At 35.2% G+C, this 23701-nt stretch overlaps 1 protein-coding gene across 1 annotated transcript; it reads right to left on the reverse strand.

Annotated features, from left to right (window-relative positions):
* Window positions 1–52: 52 nt before the first annotated feature.
* LOC116843000 (sodium leak channel non-selective protein-like) lies at window positions 53–23501 on the reverse strand. Its single transcript, XM_032812922.1, has 54 exons — window positions 23175–23501; window positions 22755–23020; window positions 22292–22432; window positions 22027–22176; window positions 21376–21534; window positions 21155–21302; window positions 20752–20985; window positions 20480–20653; window positions 20264–20411; window positions 19904–20052; window positions 19505–19615; window positions 18784–18894; window positions 18122–18261; window positions 17579–18034; window positions 17330–17456; window positions 16983–17128; window positions 16791–16912; window positions 16508–16695; window positions 16026–16302; window positions 15789–15942; window positions 15580–15708; window positions 15136–15412; window positions 14849–15014; window positions 14594–14777; window positions 14319–14511; window positions 13905–14064; window positions 12322–12455; window positions 11857–12042; window positions 11442–11665; window positions 11004–11278; window positions 10339–10586; window positions 9699–10088; window positions 9308–9499; window positions 9093–9230; window positions 8812–9018; window positions 8230–8426; window positions 8025–8147; window positions 7657–7830; window positions 7395–7574; window positions 7088–7340; window positions 6469–6636; window positions 6131–6339; window positions 5502–5622; window positions 5123–5256; window positions 4872–5037; window positions 4409–4603; window positions 4074–4291; window positions 3338–3561; window positions 2989–3125; window positions 2765–2901; window positions 2457–2607; window positions 2267–2392; window positions 1720–1894; window positions 53–1628 (listed from the first exon to the last, which is right to left on the reverse strand). Exons 3-54 carry the CDS (start codon window positions 22372–22374, stop codon window positions 1450–1452), a joined length of 9447 nt encoding a protein of 3148 aa, XP_032668813.1. The 5' UTR covers window positions 22375–22432; window positions 22755–23020; window positions 23175–23501; the 3' UTR covers window positions 53–1449.
* Between the last annotated feature and the right edge of the window lie 200 nt (window positions 23502–23701).

The following is a 23701-nucleotide window of genomic DNA, read 5'->3' on the forward strand; positions in this document are numbered from 1 at the left end:
AACAACATTTATTTATCCTATACTTGACATAAAACAACACATTGGCACATAAACTAGCAACAATCATCAACATTCAATACAGTGATACAACTCACAAGGCTAAATCCTTCCCACTGCGAAATTTACAAGTACATAATATATCAATCCATCATACGTGTGCGTATGTACTATTTGCGCTAACATCGATCGCGTTCCGCTAAAGACTCATTAACAATATATATTCACGACGTATTTTTACGTTATCACAATATTCTATTACAAAAGTTTATGCGAGAGTCGTATAAATACTCCATTCGATTCTCTCACTAGTCTCATATAAGCTATTCGTGTATGAGTCGCACATGCAACTTCATTTGGAAAATCAATCTCGGCCAACTAACCCCGGTTAGTGCTATCTTTATCTCGGAATCATTTTAGAAAATTATTAGTAAGCAATTATTCGTTAAATAGTTATCATTGGCCGATGTTGCTTTGTCAGCATAGTCCTCTTCCATATATAGCGACAACGATACCCATAACAACATTTACTGCTAATTGTTATAACAGAGATAATGTAACATTAACGATCATGCGCTAAAACTTTACAATTGTCAATATCAAATCAATTACATTGTATATAAGTCTATGGTACAGGCCATCAGGACGTATTCTTATAGAAGAAAAGATGAACGCTTGATGACGTCATCGATAGAATCAGGACTCTTCACAGCAAAAAAATATTTATGATGAGTCGCGTCCTGTGCCAATTGCACTTATAAAATTGCAATTAACGATATCGCTGATTCTATTGTTTGCACAACAATTTATATTGCATTGTATATAAAAAACTATGTCACAGATAACTGTTGATGTTTAACAAACACGAATAAAATACTATGATGAACCAGTAGCACAATGGAAAATTGCCCGCCAGCGATATGTCGTCAAATGGAATAGATACTCGATTACTCAAACACATTCATCCTGGCGAATTTATTATTTGATGACAGTAACGTTCTGATATTCAATATGAAATGTTGCAAGTGTATATGTGTGTTTTAATAATTATTTTTCCTGCAATGTATAGATCATTCTTTTAACACGTCGAGCTTCACGAACATGTAACAGATGTTTTTCGGGTCTGTCATTTCATTTTGTACACACTGCTTCTCAGAAACATACTATCGTATAAGTATGTTACATATATTAACGTGAAACTATCAGCAATGAAAACTGCGGAGCTCGACGCATTAAAGTTCTTCATTAGACGTCGAGTGAATAGTTACAAATTATTAGGCACATACAACATTCATCTCTTCCGTTCTTTTTTCTCCCTACTCAGTGCACGGGGTTCTTAGGCTAAAAATTCGTTTCGTACGATTTATACGAGTGAGAAACCTGGCTTCATACCACTTGTTGCGCGATTATAATCGTATAGCTTGATAATTTTTCATCAGTGACTCGGAAGTTCTAGACTTCGTCCTCACTGGACTCACTGCTGTAAGCCAATTGCTCCTTCCACCATTCTCGCACCTCTAACATAACGCTGGAGACTTTAGGAGCGGGTGCTTTACTGTTCAACGTCTCTCTCTGCTGTCTGCTTTGCTCCGTGTTTTCCGTCAGGTGTGGTAAATTATTTTTCACCATCGCTAAAAGAAGTCGGAAAGATACAACGTCGATTCAACATGCAGAAAGTATGTTAACGTCAGACAAAAAGAGAGAATGATCGTTCGGACTTACTCGGCGGTCTGCTGTTCCTCTTCTTTGCCACGGCGATCTTATCTTTGTCAGATCGAACGGATGCGGGATCCGACAAAGTCGGGGCTAAATACTTTCTTCCGGATGCGCTTCCTATGCTGTCTGATCGTGGAAGCACCACTGGTTTCTTCGCTCTGTGCTTCGACACCTCGACATCCTGCTGATGGAAAATTGCAAAATAATTTTATTTTTATAAGAATATAAAAGAGAGATTAGAATGTGTCATACAATTTTTACTATAATTCTTCAGAATTCATATTATGGCAAATATATAAATATTTTAATATAATGATACTTCTCAGTCACGAAGTATTTATTTTAAAGAATTTCCGAATAATTAATGATTTTATCGCATTGATTCATTAATTGGGATACAGAAGTACCAGAAATTTTTCTCCAATTCGTTAATTCTATTCTATGGAACGAATATTCTTTTAGCTAAAATGATGACGATACGTTAATTTTTTATGCAATAGAAAGCAATAGATTATATTGTAATAGGTGAGGTAAAACGATTGATAAAACATGCCTTAGTTTCAGTCTCTTCTTCGCGATCGACGCTAACTTCCTTGCCTTTTTCCTCGATATGATCCTGAGGTGGCGGTAGCGCGTTATTCGTAGCACGAAGCCCAGCGATAAGACTATTCTGCTGCTTCTACAAAAGTGACAAAACCGTTATTCTCTTGACATGATTCCAAGGCAAACATCGTTATCCTCACCGCTCTAATTTTCTTCAAACAGCCCTGTAGCCACGTTCTGATGGTTTGCTTGGCCACTTCCTCCTCGATTATGTACTCGAACTCCTCCCGCGCCAGTAACTCCTCCAATTGAAGCGCCTTTCTTATGTCTACTGAACGGTACGACAACATGCTGAAAGAAATTCTTTGGTTCAGTCGCGAACTTCAAAAACACAGCTTGAATGCCATAAAATGTTTCACATTACTTCTATAATTGTTTATGGAGTTGTAGAAAAATTCACGAATTTAAAGCTACGAAAGTATCGCAGGAAAGATCTCATAAAACTTACTTAATGACATCGTGGAAGGTAACGTCTTCGCCGTTATGCAGCCGTTCGAGTTCGTAGCACATGTACTTGAAGAGCAGGCGATCCTTTTGCGGATCAGTCTCCAATCTGCCCTTTAATAACCGCAGAATGTACTTCACCTGAAAAGCATCGACGTTATTGCTGGCTTCTTGTGTGTTACTGTGTCGTTTCTTCGACACGACGATTCAATATTCTAAGAACCACACCTTCTTCACCGGTATAACACCTTTCTGATGATCATCGACAACGTTCCACGTGTTCTGAAAGTTCCTTATGTCGGCGTAAGATAATAACGCGTCTTCTTCATTCGAATAGAATAGAGAGAAGTTCTCCATAATGATAGCTGCTCGGAAAAAAAACATTTTAATCTTGTATTTGGCTAATACTGATTATATACATTATTAGGGAGATTTAATAGAGAGAGAATTATCGAACGAATTTTTCGTCAATAGCAAAATAAGAACACTTGCTATTAATTGAAAAACGTCATGAATAAACAAAGAGATGTAGGTAATGCAAAGCAAAGATAGTTATTTTAATTATATCTATACATACCCACTAAAAGATTCAAGACGATGTAAGTGATGATAACGTAAAATGTACAGAAGTAAATGAGAGAAGCGTGAAAATTGCCGCAGTCCGTTTCCCAGTAATTGTCGGCCGGCGTGCAATAGGGCGGCTGTATCATGCAATCGTGCATGATCTTGTTCCAATCCTCTCCTGTTACTATTCGGAAGAGCATCGCCACGCCGGTAACCGGTGACCCGAAATTAGCGCGCCTGCATTGTAATTAGAGATTAGATTTTTTTCTGTTGGAGACTATAGAGAGATCTACACGAATGTTCGACGATGTGTTAAAAGTTATGTGGACGATCATCATATTGAAAAAGGCATGCACGTCTTCTTTTGTTACATCCTTTTATTACATTCTTTTATTACATTCATCTTTTATTACATTTTAGATAGATATATCTCAGCATATTATCTACTTAGGGACACAAATACACAAAGATGCGTCCTCAAGAATTTTGTCAGTATATAAAAGAAATCTTTGATGCTATGAAAATTATTACTTATTTTGTTTTTAAATTATTGAAGTAAATATAAGAAGTAAATATTTTGATTAAAATTATGAAATAATACATAGGTATTTTTTAAAACAAGAATATTTTAAACATGTTGCACTATTATAATAAATGTATGTGTACCACAAAGTATACATTAAATGTTTGCATGTTATATTTAGTATTTGTCTAAGATATGTTATTCCACAAATCTAACGTTTTCTCACCTTCCGATCCCTTCTCCGTACTTGACGGTGCCGAAGATAATGGTGCCGGCTAACGCGTAGAAGAACACAAGTAAGAACATGCCGAATATGATGAAAAAGCTCTTGCAGACGGATACTCCGACCGTAAGCATCAGCATTTTGAGTGTGGTATGCTTGCCGGTGATGGTAAAGAATCTAAGTATTACAACCATAAATCCGATCACGTAGGACAGATCGTTCTGAAAGTAACAGTAGAATCGTTATGGACGAAATACTACGGGTTCTGTATAACTAAACGGAACGTAAAAAAGAAGAGGAAGCACGAATTTCTCGAATTTGACGAAGCTCGAACATACCTTCATCGTGCAATGTACGACGATCCAAATAACGCCCACGACTGTCACAAGCAAATCATATCTGTTTCTTCTGGATTGCCAATAGCCACGTGGTGTAAAAGCAATGTTTTTCATGATTACTTCCACGAGGAAAACCAGTGTCAGAATCATGGAGAAAGTGGCCAGTGGTTCCGTGTGCGATTCCTCGATTCTCCACTTCGAGGCGAACGAGATAGAGAGAGGAGGAGAAAAAACAGGGAAGGCCGTAGATTAAATACGAGAAAACGTGTGAGAGCAAATTTACTTTTACCACGGTCTAATGGTAGCCGGTAAGGAACAAATGATTCAAGGTAACAGTCTCCGAATACGATCAACGAACCCGATTTACGACCGCTTATTTTCTCGATACGCAACGAAACCCTTTCTGATTATTTTTTCCTCGATATTTCTCGTTAGAGTCTAAGAATTACTACGCTCAACTCACAGAGACGCACAGCAGAGCGCTATTTGTGATAACCATGACGGCGATGAATCGTTTGAAATAGATGTTCTGCGTGATATCGTAGATGAAAGCCCGAAACTTCTTGCCATCCGGTCTTGGCGGCAAGTGTAGCGGCTGTGCGATCTTCAGCCGCTTCTTCAAGTCGCACCTGCGGTCCGACAGAATTCGCATTTATAGGAACAATCTATAGGAAACGACTATGCGTGAGCCGACAAAATGCGAGGAGGCCTCACCATCGTCTCTGATCAACCGTGAGCAAAGCAGTGCCCTTGTTTTCAGAATAATTCGCGATAACAACGCCTACGAACAAGGTCAAGCCGATCATACAACCCAGGAAAATATAAATGTGTATATAAATCGCGTGAACCTGAAAAAATATATGATAAGATGTCAGACGAGAGGTATAGTACAGAAAAAATAGAAATAGATCAAGAATTAAAAGATTAGATTAGAATAGAATTAAAAAAATAGGATAATATATTAAAAGAAAGAAGAACGATAATATATATTGTTTGAAAAATATATATTATGTGAGAAATATTTTTCAACCATAAAAATTTAAATTTTTATGATCTACGCTGTTTATCAAAGAATAAAAAATTAACAACTTACAGGACCAAGAGCTTTGATAAGTACGTCCCGCACGTCGAGCCAACCTTTGAAAGAAAGCACTTCAAACAGAGCCATCATCGCGTCGCCAATATTATCGAAGTTAAATCTTTTAGGATTAGCCCTGAAATGTATGTTGCATACAATGTTACGAGACCAGAGAAAGAGAAAGAGAGAGAAGTATTAGCATATATCTCCATAAACATACATACAACAAAATATAATTAACGTTAAACGGAAGAAATATAAGTATAAGATCGATTAATCTAATGCTCGAAATCACTTGCATTTTTGAGATAATTTTCGAAGTTTACATCTATTTTCTTTCCCCTTTCTCTTTCACTTGCTCGTCGAGCCTAACGACTAACTTAAGGACCTATTCTATAAATTTAATAATAGTGTTGTTATGTTGTTGCGCGTGTTGCACAGTTTTTCTATCATATATTATGTGTGTAATGACAACGTAATGATAATAACACTGTTGTTATAAGTTACAGAATAGGCTCCTTAACTTTAGGATCATCAATCGTATATTTGAAAGCAGAAGAGGTAAGAGGAAAAAGCAAGAATAGCTCTCGAAAATTGTAAACGTAAGTAATTTCTAGTATTGAATTAATCGATTAAGTGCTCACCACACACGCGGTACCAATATGGACGGATAACTCTCATCCTTTCCTGGGCGCAACTTCATCTTCGTCACGAATACTCTCCTCATGAATACACCGACACAATCCTCGCGCTTCAAGATCGTCGGATCGTTGCATCTCGCTAATCGGCCGCCGTACAATTGCACGCCGTAACTCGCGAACACGAACATCAGCAGGATCAATAGTGTCGATACCTAAATCAAATACATGTTGCTCATTATTTCATGATAAAATTATATTTATGAACTAGTTTCTTTTGTATTATTTTTACAGCGTTAGATTATAATCGCTATTGATGAAATTCCAAGCGAAAAATAATCTACCAGCAAGATTTCCTTAAATCCTCTGCAAAGTTCGTAAACGACTTTCCTCATATGCGGCACAAGAGTGAAAATTCTCAACGGTCGGACACATCGCAATATCATTAGTAGCTGCGCACCAGAATTCGGTGGCACGCTCTTCGGCATCCAACATAAGAACACGAGGCTTACCTACAACGATATACATAAATTAATTTACTGCAATATACACACGAAAAGAATATTATAGTTCTTTTTCATGTAAATTTTTTTCAATTTTACTGTTTTTAGTAGAATACGAATAAATTGTCAGTAAGATCTATCTTGCTAAAGAACATAATAAATTTTGTTAGAAACATAGCAAGTGTTTTAATAGCACATTTCAGTTCCTAAAATATATAAATAACACATATGAAATGAAAGAATAGTGGATTACTACAGAATGTCGATCTATTCCTCAGTCAAAAAATCCTATAATAACTTTTACTATAAAATTCTTTCCATACAGGTATTGATTGCAATAACTGGATAGATAACTATAACTAAAATATAAACTGAAAAGAGATAATTGTGATAAATCATAACATACCTCAATTCGTTATAATTTAACGATAATTAAAATATTAGGACACATCACACGTACAATATAAATAAAAACATCCAACACTGAGGCAACATCCTTAATGTAAGCTTTGGGTGTAAAGAACAAGCCGTCCGCCAATATTTTAAGCGCCAGCTCGATGCTCATGAAGATGACGAAACCATATTCTGCGATCTGCAACGCTGGCACTTCCATTACGCGATATCGCGGCGTTTCAAACATCATTGAGATGCACGACAACGTCGTGGCGCATATCATCACCCAGTCGAGATAAGTCACCAAACCGAGGAAATTGCTAAAAAAGAAAAAATCAAGTACACAAAAACCTAACCGTCGTGATTCTACTTACTGCAGACTCTTGTATTGCACTTTCCTCTCCTTGCCTGTCAAAGGATCCTTCAGTCTCGCGTCGTATCTCGCGTAAACGAGCAGCTGACAAATTTTGCGGAATTTACTCTCACGCGGCACCACGAACAACGGCGTGTCGAAAAACGGATGGTTTTCCCGCAAGTCGTCCTCACGTTGGTTTCTGATAGCGGTAAAAAAAAAACATTAGATCGCGGAGGTATTTCAGAAAGTTTCAAAAAGTATATTTTTGCTGTTTTAACTACCTTCGCATTTCCGCCTGTTGCCTCTTAGCCTGCAATAGCTTGATATCTAAGTCGTGTGGCCTGCTACGCGAGGAACTGACTCTATTTATCCCGCCTATGTCACCATTCTCCATGAGATGCTCGTACGTCTGTTTGAGTTTGATCGATCCACTTCGGACGCTTCTTCTGATTGATCTGTTTTTAATCACCAGCATATAAGAAAACGTAAAACGCATAAAAGTATAAAACAATCGATATATCGTTATGAGAAAGAATAACGAAATAAAAAATATCAGAATTTAATCGACAATTGTCTACAGAAAGACGACATTATCCTCGAGTTGCGCCGCGTGTTTCAGATTATTGGACCGTTGCATCCTTATTCTTACTTTTTTTGATCGATGCGAAGCTGCTTGGCGCTACTGACAGTGCCCTGCGGTTTCAGCAGTCCTTTTCCTGGCACAGGAATCATAGCGGAATCTCCTAGTAGAAGCCTCTGATTGTTGGAATCACTGCGAATAGAAAGAGTGGAAGAGCAAAAGCTTAAAATTTTAAAACATCAGATAAAATCTCCGAAACAATCACTTCACTTACTTTATGATGTAGATAACAGCCGCTTTTTTCAAATTTGTGACAACGCTTCTTACTTTCGGCGGATTGTTCAAGATTTTCACTGGTCGCTGTTTTCTGTATAACATTTTCGAGTCAAAAGTTTCGTTGGTCCTCTTAGCGCCTTCGTTCTCCTCGTCCTCCACTTCAAGTACGAATTGTCGCATAAAACTCTCGCGCACCTTCAGAGAAGATAAATTAAGTATTAATTTAATCTATTAGAAAAAACAAGGACCATTTCTTTTTCTTCTTTTTTTGGCAATAAATCGGTTATTTTTTTATCATAAAAGCATATGATTACCGACAAGATGTTAAACAAAAATCGTTAAAAATGAGAGAAATTATTTAATTAGTCAAACAAATCGTTTTGAATGTAAATCAAACGCAACTTTTGACAAGTCTGATAAATTTTATGTTATCAATTAAGTTATAATACTACTAATTGATAGACAGTTAGATAGTTAAAACTATTAATTGATAGATACAGTTAATTAGTTAAGATTTTAGTCAAAGTAAAATTGTCAATGGCTAGTCAAGGGGACAATATATCTCTTTGCGGACTTCTACCTTCGGCAAATTGAAATCTGACGGCACTTTGTGAAGACATGTCATCTGCGGGCTGTCTGGAAATTTTTCGAAAATTCTCAATCTGAACGGCAAGCTCTCCTTTATCTCTGCGCTCTGTTCGCGAAACTTCAGTTGCTTCAGCTTCTTAATGTCTTCGTCTAATTCAAGATTATCCAAGATTACGGCAACGAAAAGACTCAATACAATCTGAAGAAGAAATTGCGTTGAGTCACCTATACATATTTATTGTACATAGAGAAAATAAGCAGCGTGACGATTACCAGTGTGACGAAAAGATGGTACAAAATGAAGTATACCGCGACGAAAGGTGCCATCGTCTCATGAGTTCGAAGCATAGTCTCGTCCATGACGTCCACCCAGGCTTCTTGCGTGAGAATTTGGAACATCGACATGAATGCCTGGAGAATTTGTACTTTAGAGCTTCAATCCGAAGTGGTTCGTAGTTCAACGGTTCATCAGAGCATCAGCAACTCACTTCGGGAAAAGTCTCGAACTTGGTGAAGTCACAGAGGAAACAAAAAAGCTGCATAGAGATGCTGGACGATATTACCAGTAGGCACATGGTAAAAATAATAAGACTACCGAGCTTCTTTCCGGGACCGAAGATCTTGTAAACGAAGTCCTCCAACATCGGCGATGCTTTGATAAGTCGGACTACTCGGAGAACCTTTTCATACGAGAATGAATGAATGAATGAAGTTTCTTTACTCATCATGTGTAGGATGTTTTTTAAAAATTATGAGCAATTATATCTGGACAAATCAATAGCTAAAAACTCGAAAAATGCGCAGATGGAAAGTCTAAAAAACATAGACAAATTTATGGGAAAAACGCAAGATGAAACGAGGTCAGATAAAAGTAGAAACCTGAAAGTAAGTGAATCCAGAGAGATAGCAGAACGGAAGAATGTGTATAGTCGTGCCAACGGCAAGCAGCAATTCGAACTTGTGTATCGAATGCTTAAAGTAACTCCGAAAGCCCAAGCACCATATCTTGAAGAGAGTCTCGAGATCGAGAAATATCGTGAAGGCGATTTCAGCGTAGTAATAATTGCCGTAGTACGTATGCCTCGGTTGCTCGTCATGCTTGAAGCTCATCGTCGCGGTAGTGATACCGTTCGCCAAGATCGCGCACATCACCACCATGCGAAAGTGCGGTGATCTGAGGATAGCGTGACAGTATGGCGAGGCTAAACTACCGTGCTTGTTCTCGTCTAATGTAACTAGCTTCCAACCATTATCGTCACCGGTTAATATCTGCAATCAAGGAATTAATGAATCAATAATCTAAATGTAATATACGTACAAATATATTTATAAATTCTTTCTTACATTAATTAAAGTAACATTAAAGTAACATTAATGTTTAAATTAATTTTACGTAACGATACCGATATCTTTTTACTGAGATTTGTTTTATGTTGTAGAGAAAATTAAATATTAAAGAGAATAACACTTTTTGAAGATTATAAAAAGAAAAAGGGAAGAAAAGAATATGAAGACTCACTTGCGACGCCGAGCTGTTGCTGATTTGACCTCTAACGCCCCACATTTGCTGGAATTGCACACGGATTTCGTTGAAGGTTTCTGTGATGACGGCGATAAAGACGTTTTTCACCAACCAAGCCAGGAAAAATATCATCGTGCTGAAGTAGAGAACCGCGCGCCACGCTGGCAGACTATCTATCGCTCGATACATAATGAAGACCCAGCCCTCTTGAGAGGCTGCTTGATACACGGTGAATATACTGGTGGCTAAACAGTCCAAGATTAAAGTCAGTCATACACAATTATTACAGATCACACAAATTTTTATATTAAGTCTATTAAATATTTTCTATTTTAAAAATTAGTTTCAACAGTATCATAAGAAATGCATGATTATGTTTAAGAAATATATCTATCAGTAAGCGGCTATGTGATGGAAAAATTTTTTTTGTAATTTCAATTATTCAAATCAAATTAGTGATCTCAGTTTTTTATATATAGTTAAAATAGTAGTATGCGTATATGAAATATGGGATGTAAGATATAAGATGTAAAATTACGTGATTCATAACTTCCAACAAATTAGTAACTTTTATGATCCCGAAGATAATTAGATAGCCGCTATCGAAAAATAAATTCGAGGTGTACAAGAACAATGGATATAATATTAATATTAACTACTACCAAACTCGTCAAATCCATTGAAGCCTATAATATACTTGGTTAACTCCAGCTTCATGCAGATCATCCCTTCGGGACATTGATATCCAGATTCCGGATCAGTGGAACAAAATGTGTCGGGAATAGCTAGACTGTTGATCGTAATGTAACTCGGATCGGTGGTATTTAGTACACAATGATTCTTCAGCTCGCCGAAAAATTGCACACCCAGAAAGCCGTAAAGAGACATAAAGAACAGGAAGAACAGCGTTACGTTGTAGATTTGCTGGCTCGAGCGTCTGAATGAATCGAATGATTGGCAATTAATAATTATATAGCTAGAAATGGCTTAACAATTAAGAAGTTAACAATTAAATTGATTGAAAATTTACTGTATTTTGTCGTTTAAGCCGTGAACACTTGTCTTGACGGCGATTATTTATTAAAATGTAATTTTCTTACTTAAAGATCTGATTGATTCTGTTCTTGGGCATTGAGAATTTGAGGAAGACTCGTAGGAAGCGTATCATGATCAGTGGTCGTGGTGCTCGCATAATCGAGGCGTAACTGAATTTTACGAGAAAACCCAACATTTCAAACATCTGAAGAATCACAGACAGCCAGAGGAAGATCACCATACTCGCGTCGAATTGGCACCAATGATCCTTCAGGTAAGACTTATCCCTCTGTAACATTATTAGCAATTCCATTATGTCATTTAAGTTAAATGACAAATTGATAAATTACATATAAAGAAATCCCATAATATCATTGTGAACCTTGTGATTGAAGATAAAAGAATTTTGAATTACCAGTTTTAATATTAAGTACTTCTAATCTCAATCGTACTTTATCTCGATGAGGGAAATGACATTACCTTTAGTATTCCACGTATATACATCTTGGCGATCATCTCAGCGGTGAACAAAAACGTGACTAATAGATCGCAAATGAAAGTAACATATTGCAGAGACGGTATCTTGTCGAAGGTCTTCGGGGTGTTTAAACAAACCGAAGCCAGTGAGACCAGAGCACAGAACCGCATCAGCCTCCTCACCCACAGCTGAAATCATTCCCCACAATGTGAATTTTACAAATTGATTAGGTATGAAATTATTTCGGGAGGAAATTGGAAAATCCTTCTAAATACAAAAGAAAGAAAACGTAGATAAATTTTCATATTCGATAGCATAATCCATTCTCAATTGTATCTACAACATTGATAACACAATAAATAATGAGTAAGATTCCAGAAACAGAGATTATATACTTGTAGAATTTTGCACTTAATCTATAATTTTACAGATTTCCATTCTACGACTGATTCCCTATTTCTGCTCACCTTGTTGACCCACTCTATGTCAGCGCTCTCATTGAGGGACTCCTCCGGGCCATAGTCGGCCAGAACGGGTTCCCCTTTGAGGCTCTGCTTCCGCCCCAACATCATAATAGGGATTATGTTCGCAATCTTGAGGCCTGTAAATAACAAACAACTCAATTCCGATGAACGATCTAAATACATACATGTACATTTATCGAGAAATATATTGATTTGTTCCCTGCAATTAATGGATAAGTTATATGTTTAATTAAAGATTATTATCGCAAATTAACGAATTAATCTAATTTAATAAATTTTTACATCTATTTCATTTCGTCTACTCAAACTTTTCATACTTTGTACATATGTTGTTTAGACTTGGGATTTTTGAGATAACAATAATCGATGTAACAATAATCTATTAATACATGTAATTTATTAATATCTTACAAAAACATATAATTATAAAGCTTATCATACTTATCAAGGATAGGTTGTTTTATACATTATTTGTATTTATATTCAAAGAAATAAAATGTGAAAAATAACGTAATGGCTTACATTAGAAAAAATAATTAAAAATTTAATTCGTACTCAAATAAATGCATTCACATTAACAAACTAGACATATTGTTCATTGAAAATCAAGAGATTTACCTTTCTCTTAACTGTTTACGGAACGACGGATACTGCCTTTACGGCAATTTCTATAGACTACATCTCGGAATATAAAGTAACGATAAAGCTCAACGTATAATAAACATCTCAGAAGTAATAACAAGCTGGCGGTGTTGCGATGAACATTTTTCGGCCATGTCGCCAGCCGTCCAGAACGACCGAAAGTCGGAGTGATTGAGCATGAGCAGTGCGCACGTTTCGCCTCACAAGAAAATCAATATTTCACTATTTCTATGTGCGCGCAAATTTCTTGAAATCGAGATTGATGCAGTCAGTTTCTCTTACTATTACACTTTATAAATGTTTTCACTTGATTAAATCATTCTTTAAAACGTTAAATAGCATCATTAACATTTAATAATATTCGACAAAAATATTAATTCAGTTTTAATTTTCAATATATTTGAAATTTACGCAATTTATTAAATGAATAGATATCATATTAATAAATTTAATGTGATAAATAACTTAAAAGTAATTATATTAGTCTAATATACTGATTGCACTAAAAAAGTTAGAGAGATACGGAAAGATGGATATTAGAGGGATACGTGTATTTTTTTTTTTTTTTTATATTGGTACGAAACGCGAGTGCGTAATCTAACGTTAAAAAAACGTGTCAAAAAAGTTAATTGTTCATTCTTGTTATTAGATTTACGTTTGTTAATGTTTTTTATATAAAACGATACTGTATGTTCTTTTTTCCTTTTTGCTTACTCGAAATATCACCCGAGATCAGTATAATTAATATAAACGCCTACGTGACCAATCATACAATCACGAGTTAAATTTCAATGGAGGTTATTTCACGCGTTCTCAACGGAGATTGTTTTACGCGTTCTTCTCCGCAACGGCCATCAGTTTTGAAAATTCGGAGTCTGATCGGGAGAGAAGAACAGTCGGTGTATCAAATTCGACAACCTTGCCGTTACTCATGACGAGAATGCGATCAGACGCGACTACTGTTTGTAATCGATGAGCAATCGTAAGTATAGTACAATCCGCGAACTCATTCTGCAGAGTATTCTGTACCGCCGCTTCTGTCTCGGGATCAACGGCTGCCGTGGCTTCGTCCAGCAACAATATCTGAAGAGATATATATGTTCCGATTGCCATTCATTTTTAACTTAGTGCTTTGGAAAGGTATCAAAATCATTTTTGAATATAGAAAGCGTTTAAAAATACGGACATTCAAAAAGAAAAGTTGTGTCAAACTAAATATTAGAAATTAAATGTTTCAAATTAAAGTTAGAAAATTTGACTAATCGACACAAAATGACCAAAGGTTAAAGGCCGGATCGTTGAATTCTAATCTTTAATCTATTATTTAATCTGATTACCTTAGTACTATGCAATAAAGCTCTTGATAAGCAAAGAAGTTGTCTCTCGCCAACACTTAAATTATTTCCACCAAATCCAACGGAAGCATCAAGGTTTCCTGTCATAAGAGACACCTTATCTTTCATTCGAGTCTTCTCGAGAGTGTTCCAAATGTCCGAATCGGTATGTTGTTGGAAAGGATCTAGATTGGATCTGAAAAACAATGACAATACGTCTATATTAATAATAGAGAGCAGGAAAACGAGTTGAGAATTAAATGAGATAAATATTCTACCTTATAGTTCCGCTGAATAAAATTGGATCCTGAGGGATGATCGAAAGCTTACTTCTTAATACGTCCAATTCTAATTTCGAAATATTGATACCATCGATTTTAATGATGCCTTCGCAAATTTCTACTAGCCGGAATAGAGCCACAGCCAAGGAGCTTTTGCCGGATCCGGTACGACCCACAATACCTGAAACAATTAATCATTCGTATAAGATAACGCCATTAGTGCGTTGGAGTAAACTATTCTCTATTCGTTACCTATTTTCTCTCCGGCTTTAATGCTAAAAGAGACACCGACCAACACGAGCGGCAATTCTTCTCTGTATCTCATCTGAACTGACTTGAATTCTATCTTTCCATGTGAAGGCCAATTGTCCGCTGGTTTAACATCAGCTGTCTTACTCGCACCTTCTCTTTGCAAAGTCTAAGTAAAAAGAATATACATATTAAAATAAAGATATCTATTACGATCAATTATTCTCATAAAATATAAATATCTATCCGAATCAGAAACATCGCGTGTTACGCGGAGATAAATTATTTACTTTAAGGTAGTAGCTAATCCTTTCCACGCTTATAAAGCGCATTTCCGTCTCAGACATCAATCTGACGGTATATTGAAAAACACCGGTCATCTGCGTCGAGTACGCCATGGCCAGTCCGGCGAAAGCTGGTGACAGTTCATTCTTAAGGCAGATCACGAGTAACGCGGTTATAAAAGACGAAGCAATTACCAAGCTGTCCAATCTTACTGCGGACCATCTCATCGCGGCTTGGCAGAGATACTGACATAAATTATTCGTGTTAAATAACTCTTCGAATCTGTCAATTAAGAAGTGATGACTCAATCGTTGTACTTTCTTATCTTATAATTATATCTTTATTGTATTTTGACCTTTTATTATTTTTATTCAATAGATTATGACTATTTAAGAAATAAATAATTACTAACTTAAGAAGAAATTATTAATTAAGAAATAAATAATTACTTGTGCACGAAATTCTTTTCCTTTTGAAACGCGTGAATTGTGTTCAAGCCTTGGATCGTCGTGGTAACGAAACTTAAAACGGGAGACCGCGAGACGTTTTCCATTCTTTTCAGGTCCCTCATGCCTACCCTGTGAAGATGCAAAATGGAACTAATGGTTATTACTGTCTTACAGATAAGTAATATGATATGTAAATTAATATTACTTACCTAAATAATTTACTAACGAAAAAGAACAGTCCACCGAAAATGAGTAACGGGAAAAAAAACCAGGGTAATACGCCGCAAATAAAAAATATAGCAAAACTACAAGTAAAAATGTTTTGCACCATGTTCTCTATCGATATAGGTAAATAATTATCAACTGTAAGTAAGATTAAATAGTTAGATAATATTTAAACTTTGTGCATTTCACTACATGCATTTAGGATCTCTCAGAGTACTCACTTTCGTCCATGTCTCGACTGAATACATTTTGGATCCTACCACTCGGGGTAGTCTCGAAGAACTTTAACGGAGCACCGATTAACTTGTAAAAAAACATATTATGCAACGTGGTCGAGGCTTTTATCGTTGCAAACATAATTACGAAGCCACGAATTAAACTCGTCAATAATATGCCACCAATGCACGCTGCATATATATTTTGATAATATAAGAAGTCTGGATTGGCGTTTATGTTCTCCGAATATATAATTTTATTGCTTTCAGGTATGGTCGTGTTCTAAAATTGTTATGCGGGTTTAAAAGACATTTATTGTCTAATCTTAGACATCTTGATCCTTAATATCCTATTTTAATATTTTGTTAATGTAAAGAAATAAATATGCGACGAAACAGTATTTATTATTAACAACAATAATAATAGTAGAAAATAAATATGTATTTTTTCAGGTATTAAGCATAATACCTTACTTATATATACTTACACCGCCACCAGCTTTGATCCACACAGCAAGCCACCAAGTGCTAAATGCTGAACTACCCACGTTTAAGAAGAACGTCAAGAATACAAGAATCGCGACGACATAACCACCTGTGGCTTGTATATATATGTGATAAGTATACGACTTGACGGCACCTTTTTCAGCTTTCTCTTCTACGGTTAAAGTCTTGCCTAAATTAGAGAATGAATAAAATTATTCGCATATACTCGTGAGATGTTTAAATTTGAAACTGCATATTATATAAGTATATTTTTAACATTCTCACCTTTGTATAACTTTTCTTTTGTGTGATTCTCTTTGCTTCCGAACTCTGTCACGGCCTTCTGAGAGTCTGAATTATCATCATCATTGAGAATACTTCCCTGCGTCGTTCCTGCAGATTTTCCTCTGTGAAGAAATAAATACTGTACTTAATGCATTGTTATAAAATCGGATATATGATATGTATTAAACGTACGTTAACAAATTATCTTCAGCTGCAACAATTCCGCTCTTCACCATTGATGCATATTCCCTGTCGAGCCGCATGAGTTCCTCATGAGTCCCGTGCTCCACGATCTTGCCCTTAGCCATCATGTAGATTTCGTCGCAACGTTTTAGGAACTACAACAAATATTGAATATACCAAACTTTAAGATATTTGCAAATATAAATAATTTTCAACTACTTTATAGTAAGTTACTTCGTATAATAATAACAACAACATGTTGAAACAATAACAACATGTAAAAATATAATTAAAATTATAAAATATAAACAATGTTTGAAACAAAAGAAATGTCTTGAAATTAATTAAACACGCACTTGAATGTGATGTGTGACAAAGAGAATAGATTTATTTCTAAGAGCTTCGATGATCAACTTTTCAAATATGTATGAACCAACGTATGCGTCGACTGCGCTTAAAGGATCATCGAGAAAATAAATATCCCTGGAACAAAAAATACGGTTGCAATATCCATCACGTTTTATCAATCGTCACATATTTTTGTTACATTACAATCGGCACATTTGCAATGTGAATATGGAACAACAATAAAGAGATGTTCGCACCGATTGGCGTAATACGCTCGCGCGAGCGCGACCCTCTGCCTCTGCCCTCCGGACAGATTGACTCCTCTTTCACCGATTTCAGTCTCATCACCTCCTGGCAGCATATTCAGATCGTCCTTCAAATTGCAAATTGTGATCGTGTGATAGTAGCGCTTGGCATCAAACTCTTCGCCGAACAGAATATTCTCTTTGAAGGTTCCATTCATGACCCATGCTTGCTGACTGACGTAGGCGCAGGAGCCCTCTCTCAAGATATGGCCTTTCGTCATTCTCAACTGTCCCAGGGCGGCCAGTAGGAGACTGGACTTGCCGCTGCCTACGTGACCGCAGATGCCGACCAGTTTTCCTTTAGGTGCTCCAAAATGAACATCGCTGAGAACCTCAACATATTTGGCTTCCTGCGCTGGTTGATTAAGGCTTTCCAGTTCTGTCGGATTGCTCGAGAGTGGTGTTTTTCTGCAAGCAAATTGAGAAGGCAACTTAATCAGCTTAGTTTACGGAAAAAATCGTTATAATTTATACTTATGAATCCAACAAACTTACTTCTTTTTACTACTGATCGGCTTGTCTGTTTGAAGCTTCACACTGTCGCAAACAAAGGTGCCGTTAGCGATAGCCACCGCTTGCGACCTCACGATTGGTTTCGACGCTTGGCAATTGCCCTCATCCAGCAATAATACGCTCTGTACAGATATCGTTTTGTTAGTCAAATTCTATTCAATAGATCCCTGAAAAAGGTGTAAAGCAATCAAGCAAAGTTAGAAGAGTAAATAAGCAATGATATGAAAATATAAATTTAATAGAGAAAAAAAAAAAATATATATATATATATATATATATATATATATATATATATATATATATATATATATATGTGTAATATTTACACTAATATGTGAAATGCATGTATTTATTTTTAGTATCTAAAAGTATAAAAGTTACAACGTCACACATCCTCATATCATTTCATAAGCATATGATCTATATTAACACGAGATTGTTACGTGATACAAATACAAGCAAAAAGCAAGACGTATAATTAAATGTTACTTTACAGTGTAAATACTAAACACATTTGTTAAGAATATCGCAACCAATTATTATTTGAATAATGAAAAATGTTAACAATTAACTAGGAGACGTTATGATACAACACGAATATGATGTAATCGCATTCCTACTAAATATACACAAAGAATAAACACCTTTATTCTGCCAAAAGTTATCTTTGCTGTGGTAATATTAACTAAGGCCACTTGCAAAAACATGAAAGAGGTACGAATTTGAGCATTGAGCACCGATACGAAGGGAAAGACCTGAAAAGTAACGCAGTGCAGCATTAAAACTACCATGTTAGTACAATTGTCTGTACTAATGGTACACACAAGCGTGGGAACGTTGTGCACCCCAATTCAACATTATTTACAAGTCACAATTTATATATCCAGTATACCAGAAGAAATATCAATTGTAATAAAGTGCTTTTTTATACAAAACATGCAATATTTGCCCATTATGTTCTCCTATGTTACTTTAAAAGCTTTCTTTTTTGCCTTAAAACATATATCTCGTGTACATAATATTATGAAAACAGTACTCGTGCTATTTCGTTCTTTATGCTACTTATATCTATCTCATTTTATAAAGTTTATGGTTTATTTTGTTGTAAAACATCTTTTATTAAAATATTTACGATATTAAATACGTAATTAAATACGTAATTAATCAGCTTTCGACAGGCAGAATTTTTAAGAAGAGTCCGAAAACACAAGTTGTTAATCGTATTTTCTCTTCATGCGGAAAAGAGAGATATTTCAAAAAAAATTCAAAAGATTGAGTTTATCAAACATTAGTACTGGTTTCCTAATAATAGATACGGATAACTGACGCATTAAGCTATACATTAACCGAAAAACATTGGGAGACCTTAAATCTTCTAAGAGATAGAAGAGCGGCGATAAAATATCGCATGGTATCCCTAAGTGACGTGAACGCCAGCCTAAGCAAATTTCCAAATAATGTGGTCATTGGAAAAGCCTGTAATATATAATCCATTAAATGCAATATTATTCGTGGAAATCAAGGATAGATCTAATTAACTCATAATTAAAGTCACGAATATCTATAAAAATTGAACAAATACTGATCTATTCTCGCTTTGGGATCCAATATCTTAAAAATTGCTTACCTACTGAACGTTATCCAATTTCTCCTGATATACATAAAATCAAGATATTTATAAAAATCAAGATATACATAAAATTAAAATATTCATAACAACGTTACGTCGAAAATTAACGATACAAGATAGATTAGATTTTATACCTGTGCAGCGGTTAATCCATTGCCTGAGGCAACATGTGTCAAAAACGTGATGATTGCGGATATCACAGGTATAGCGGGCGTTAGAGAAATGCTAAGACTTTGAAAATATGCAGTCTTGTGAAGCCAACGTTCTTCTTTCTTGCGTATAGCTGCAAAAAGGGATATTATTATAAAGGGATATTAAATATAAATAATTACTTTATACTTAAATGTACGTTAATTAAGAATATTTCAAAACTACTAAATAATGAAATAAACTACACAATATAAACAAAATTTTTAAATATAACTGATGCGTCTGTTATATTAAATTAAAATGTAAAAACTAAATTATTTTATCTTATTGTAAGTTATTCTCACCGAGAAGTTTTTGACTAAAGTATTTTTCCCAGGCATACATCTTAATTAATTTTATGCTCTCCAAAATCTCACTCATAAGACGTACCCGAGAATCCGTGATATCTATCGACTTCTTACGGAAGTAACCAGTCGCACGTGAGATTAAAAACTGTAAACGTAAATGTCGTGTTAGCCAAAATGTATGCATCGCGAGTATGCAACAGCGAAATCACTTACTTGACACGGGTAAAACGAAAGAAAAGCTACCATTCCTAGCAGAGAAATGGGATTGAACAACCAGAGTATATAAATCACGCCGCAGCTTATGACTATTGGTCCACTGATAATCATCGGCCCATAAATGATTACATCGAACAGCCTTTGACTGTCATTACAGAATAAGTTAATCACCTATAACAATAAAAGTTACGGAATTAGGCTTTCACGTACCGAGAAAGTGGCCTGAAGATGTTCAAAGTTTCAAAAAACAAGTTGGGCACATTACTCACTTCTCCTGTATTTTTATCGCCAAGACTATTTAGTCTGATAATCTTCTTGTACAACAGAGTCGTGCAAGCTGACTTCAATCGTAATCCAGTCTTGTAGTTCATATTCCACGTCCAAGTAAAAAAGAATGCGCGCAAAGAATCGCATAGTGCTAGCAGTACAACCCATTTAATACCATCCCAAAAATTCTCCTCTGGAGACTCCATGTGCTCCAGTATTTTTCTCATTAATATTGTCTAAACAAAAGAAAACATGAATAATGACGTTATACTACAATTTTATATATATAATATGAACAATATATTACTATATATTATTAATATATATTACTATATATTATTAATATATATGCTATATATAATAAATACATACAATAATTTACTGCGAATAAAAGGATAATCTTACAGGACTTATAAATCCAAAAATAAGAGAACTAGCTAGCAAAATGCATGATATATAAACTCTTGTGCGTACAAATCTCCATGCTACAGTGCTAAACGAAGCTGCATTGGGGCCATTTTTACTTAACTCCTGTTGCCACAGTACGTCTAGCCTGAAAGAATTATTCTTTTTTATGCATTGTATTATTAAGTCTAGAGAGACGCGATAACACGTTAGATTTTTACCTAAGTGCGTTGTATTCGCAGGAGTCATACACCGAAATACTCGGCAAATCTTTGATCGTGAGTCCTTTTTTGTAAGCTTTCCATAAGTAATGTGTCATCCATGTTATATATACGTAAGAAAATAATCCAGCTTTATCCGCCGGTGCATCTTCTTTCTGTCTATGAAAAAAGATTGAATTTTTCACTACTCAAGTGCTGTTATACACACACAATGTTTTATTATTTATAAAATTTACTTTAATGGTGAGTTTAACATTGATAGGCAATAATAAATATTTATATAAATATATGACCTTTTATATGGTTTAAAATCATAGTTATGTTTGTGACATAATTTATATCATATAAATAGAATATAAATAATTTTATTATTTTCTGATTGGTAAGTCAAACTAATAGTAAATTCTAATGTTTACATTCTTAATATTTCATATTATAGCCTTATTTGAGACTAAATGTTTTTTAAATTTTATAAATGTTACTTCATGTCGTAGATATATTCTACAAATTACCGCAATTTATTTTCTTAGTAGGATTACTATAAAATGATTCACAAAACATCCTATATTCAGTTGCTAAATATTCTAAATATTTATTTTAAACTTTCTAATATATATATATTTAATTAAAATATTTAGTCATAATACATACTGGGTTTGGAGTCGTATTGGTATTAAATTACCCAAAGCATTATTATATTTTTTTATTCCAGACCTTGGAATATACTCTCTAGCTTGTCTTGCTGTACTACAACTTGCGCTTGGTAGTAAAGATTGTCTTTGTTTCTCAGATTCTGAAGATCTAATAGAAACAAATGGAAACTAAATTATTATATCTTTTAGACTGGTTCAGATAATTAATCTAATTATTTTTATTTTCTCTTTAAAAAACATAAGAAATAACTAGTTTTCCATACTTTTCCTTTTGATTATGTTGCTTATTATTTTCAATCGATTTGTCACTACTATTCTCTTCTCCTGTTGTTTGCCCCATTTTCATGAGACAATGTTCTCTAATGTGTTCACTCTAGCAAAAATATCAATTATGCTCGAAGAATCTGAAAATGATATTTTGTATAATAATCGAAATTGAGAAGTATAGAGATAAATATTTAAGCACTAATGTTTCAGCTTATTAATAAAGCAATCACAGGAAACAAGTTGTATAAAGTTAAAATTAAGAGATTTTTGCCTATAAAGATACTAAAGCATAAATGTTTTTCTACTAGAATTGTGAGATTCGCGATACTATCAAAGATAACATATATATAAGTTTTTCACAAATCTTTCATTTTTCATTCATAAGCTCAATCACGTAAATAAAACACGTCTGTTATATTAATTCATCTATTCTCAATCAGGTCGTGCTTTTTTACTCACCTTGTCGATAGTCAACAAGCTATCTGTCGCCAAATGAGAATTAATCGTTGGTTACATCGGCGCGCTGATAAGAGAAGCAAAGTTTTATCCTCGAACATCACTAATGAGACACGAGACACGTATATCGTATATTTTTAATTTCCGCTCCTTCAACGAGCGATTGGAGGGAGAATATACGACATGACATAGACATAAACACTTTTACTGCCTAATCGGAGTCACAGATAAGCATTGACAAACGTGACTACGGGCAAACAATTTGGTACCTGTTGATAGTAGTAGCACATTTAACAATGGCGATATCGTAACCAGTAACGATAACAGAAGCGCAAATGATCCTTGTTTTTTTCATGAGAAAAACGCGATATATACACACACGTACATTTCCTCGTGTTTACACAGATCGGAAATTAAACTTACCGAAATTTGCAGGAGTGCCGATGTTCCTGCTCGATGTGATTGATAATGTGAGTCGGAATCAATGCGTAAATGTCAACGGGAGACTTTCACGAGAAAGTCTGTCGGCGCACTCTGTCTATCTCCTGAAAGCGTAGGCGAGCATGGATCACATATCTCTACTTTGAGAATTCTTTTATGACAATTAGGTTTTCCTCCGGGAAACGCGTTTCCGTTCGGCAGTACGATGAACTCCGCGTACATTGTTTATTCAAAGGAGCATGATCGAGCGTGATTTATCATCCGTTCGTGAGCACCGTAGCGCGGTGGCATGTCGCGGGATTCAACAGTGGCTCCATACATAGGGTGTCCGAAGAATCTCAAACCACAGGTTGTGACACTTGACACACGTCTTGTTTATTTTCACGAAGCCACTGACTTAAAAAATGATATTCTCAAGTAAATAAATTTTGAATGCAAATTTTCTAAAGTAGACATATTAGTTAACAAGTTTCTTGGTAGGTCTTTTCCTACCAAGTATTTAAAAATCC

This window comes from Odontomachus brunneus, unplaced genomic scaffold (genome assembly GCF_010583005.1).
Source record: "Odontomachus brunneus isolate Ranch 3 - 2012 unplaced genomic scaffold, Obru_v1 Obru_scaffold_029, whole genome shotgun sequence".
NCBI lineage: Eukaryota > Metazoa > Arthropoda > Insecta > Hymenoptera > Formicidae > Odontomachus > Odontomachus brunneus.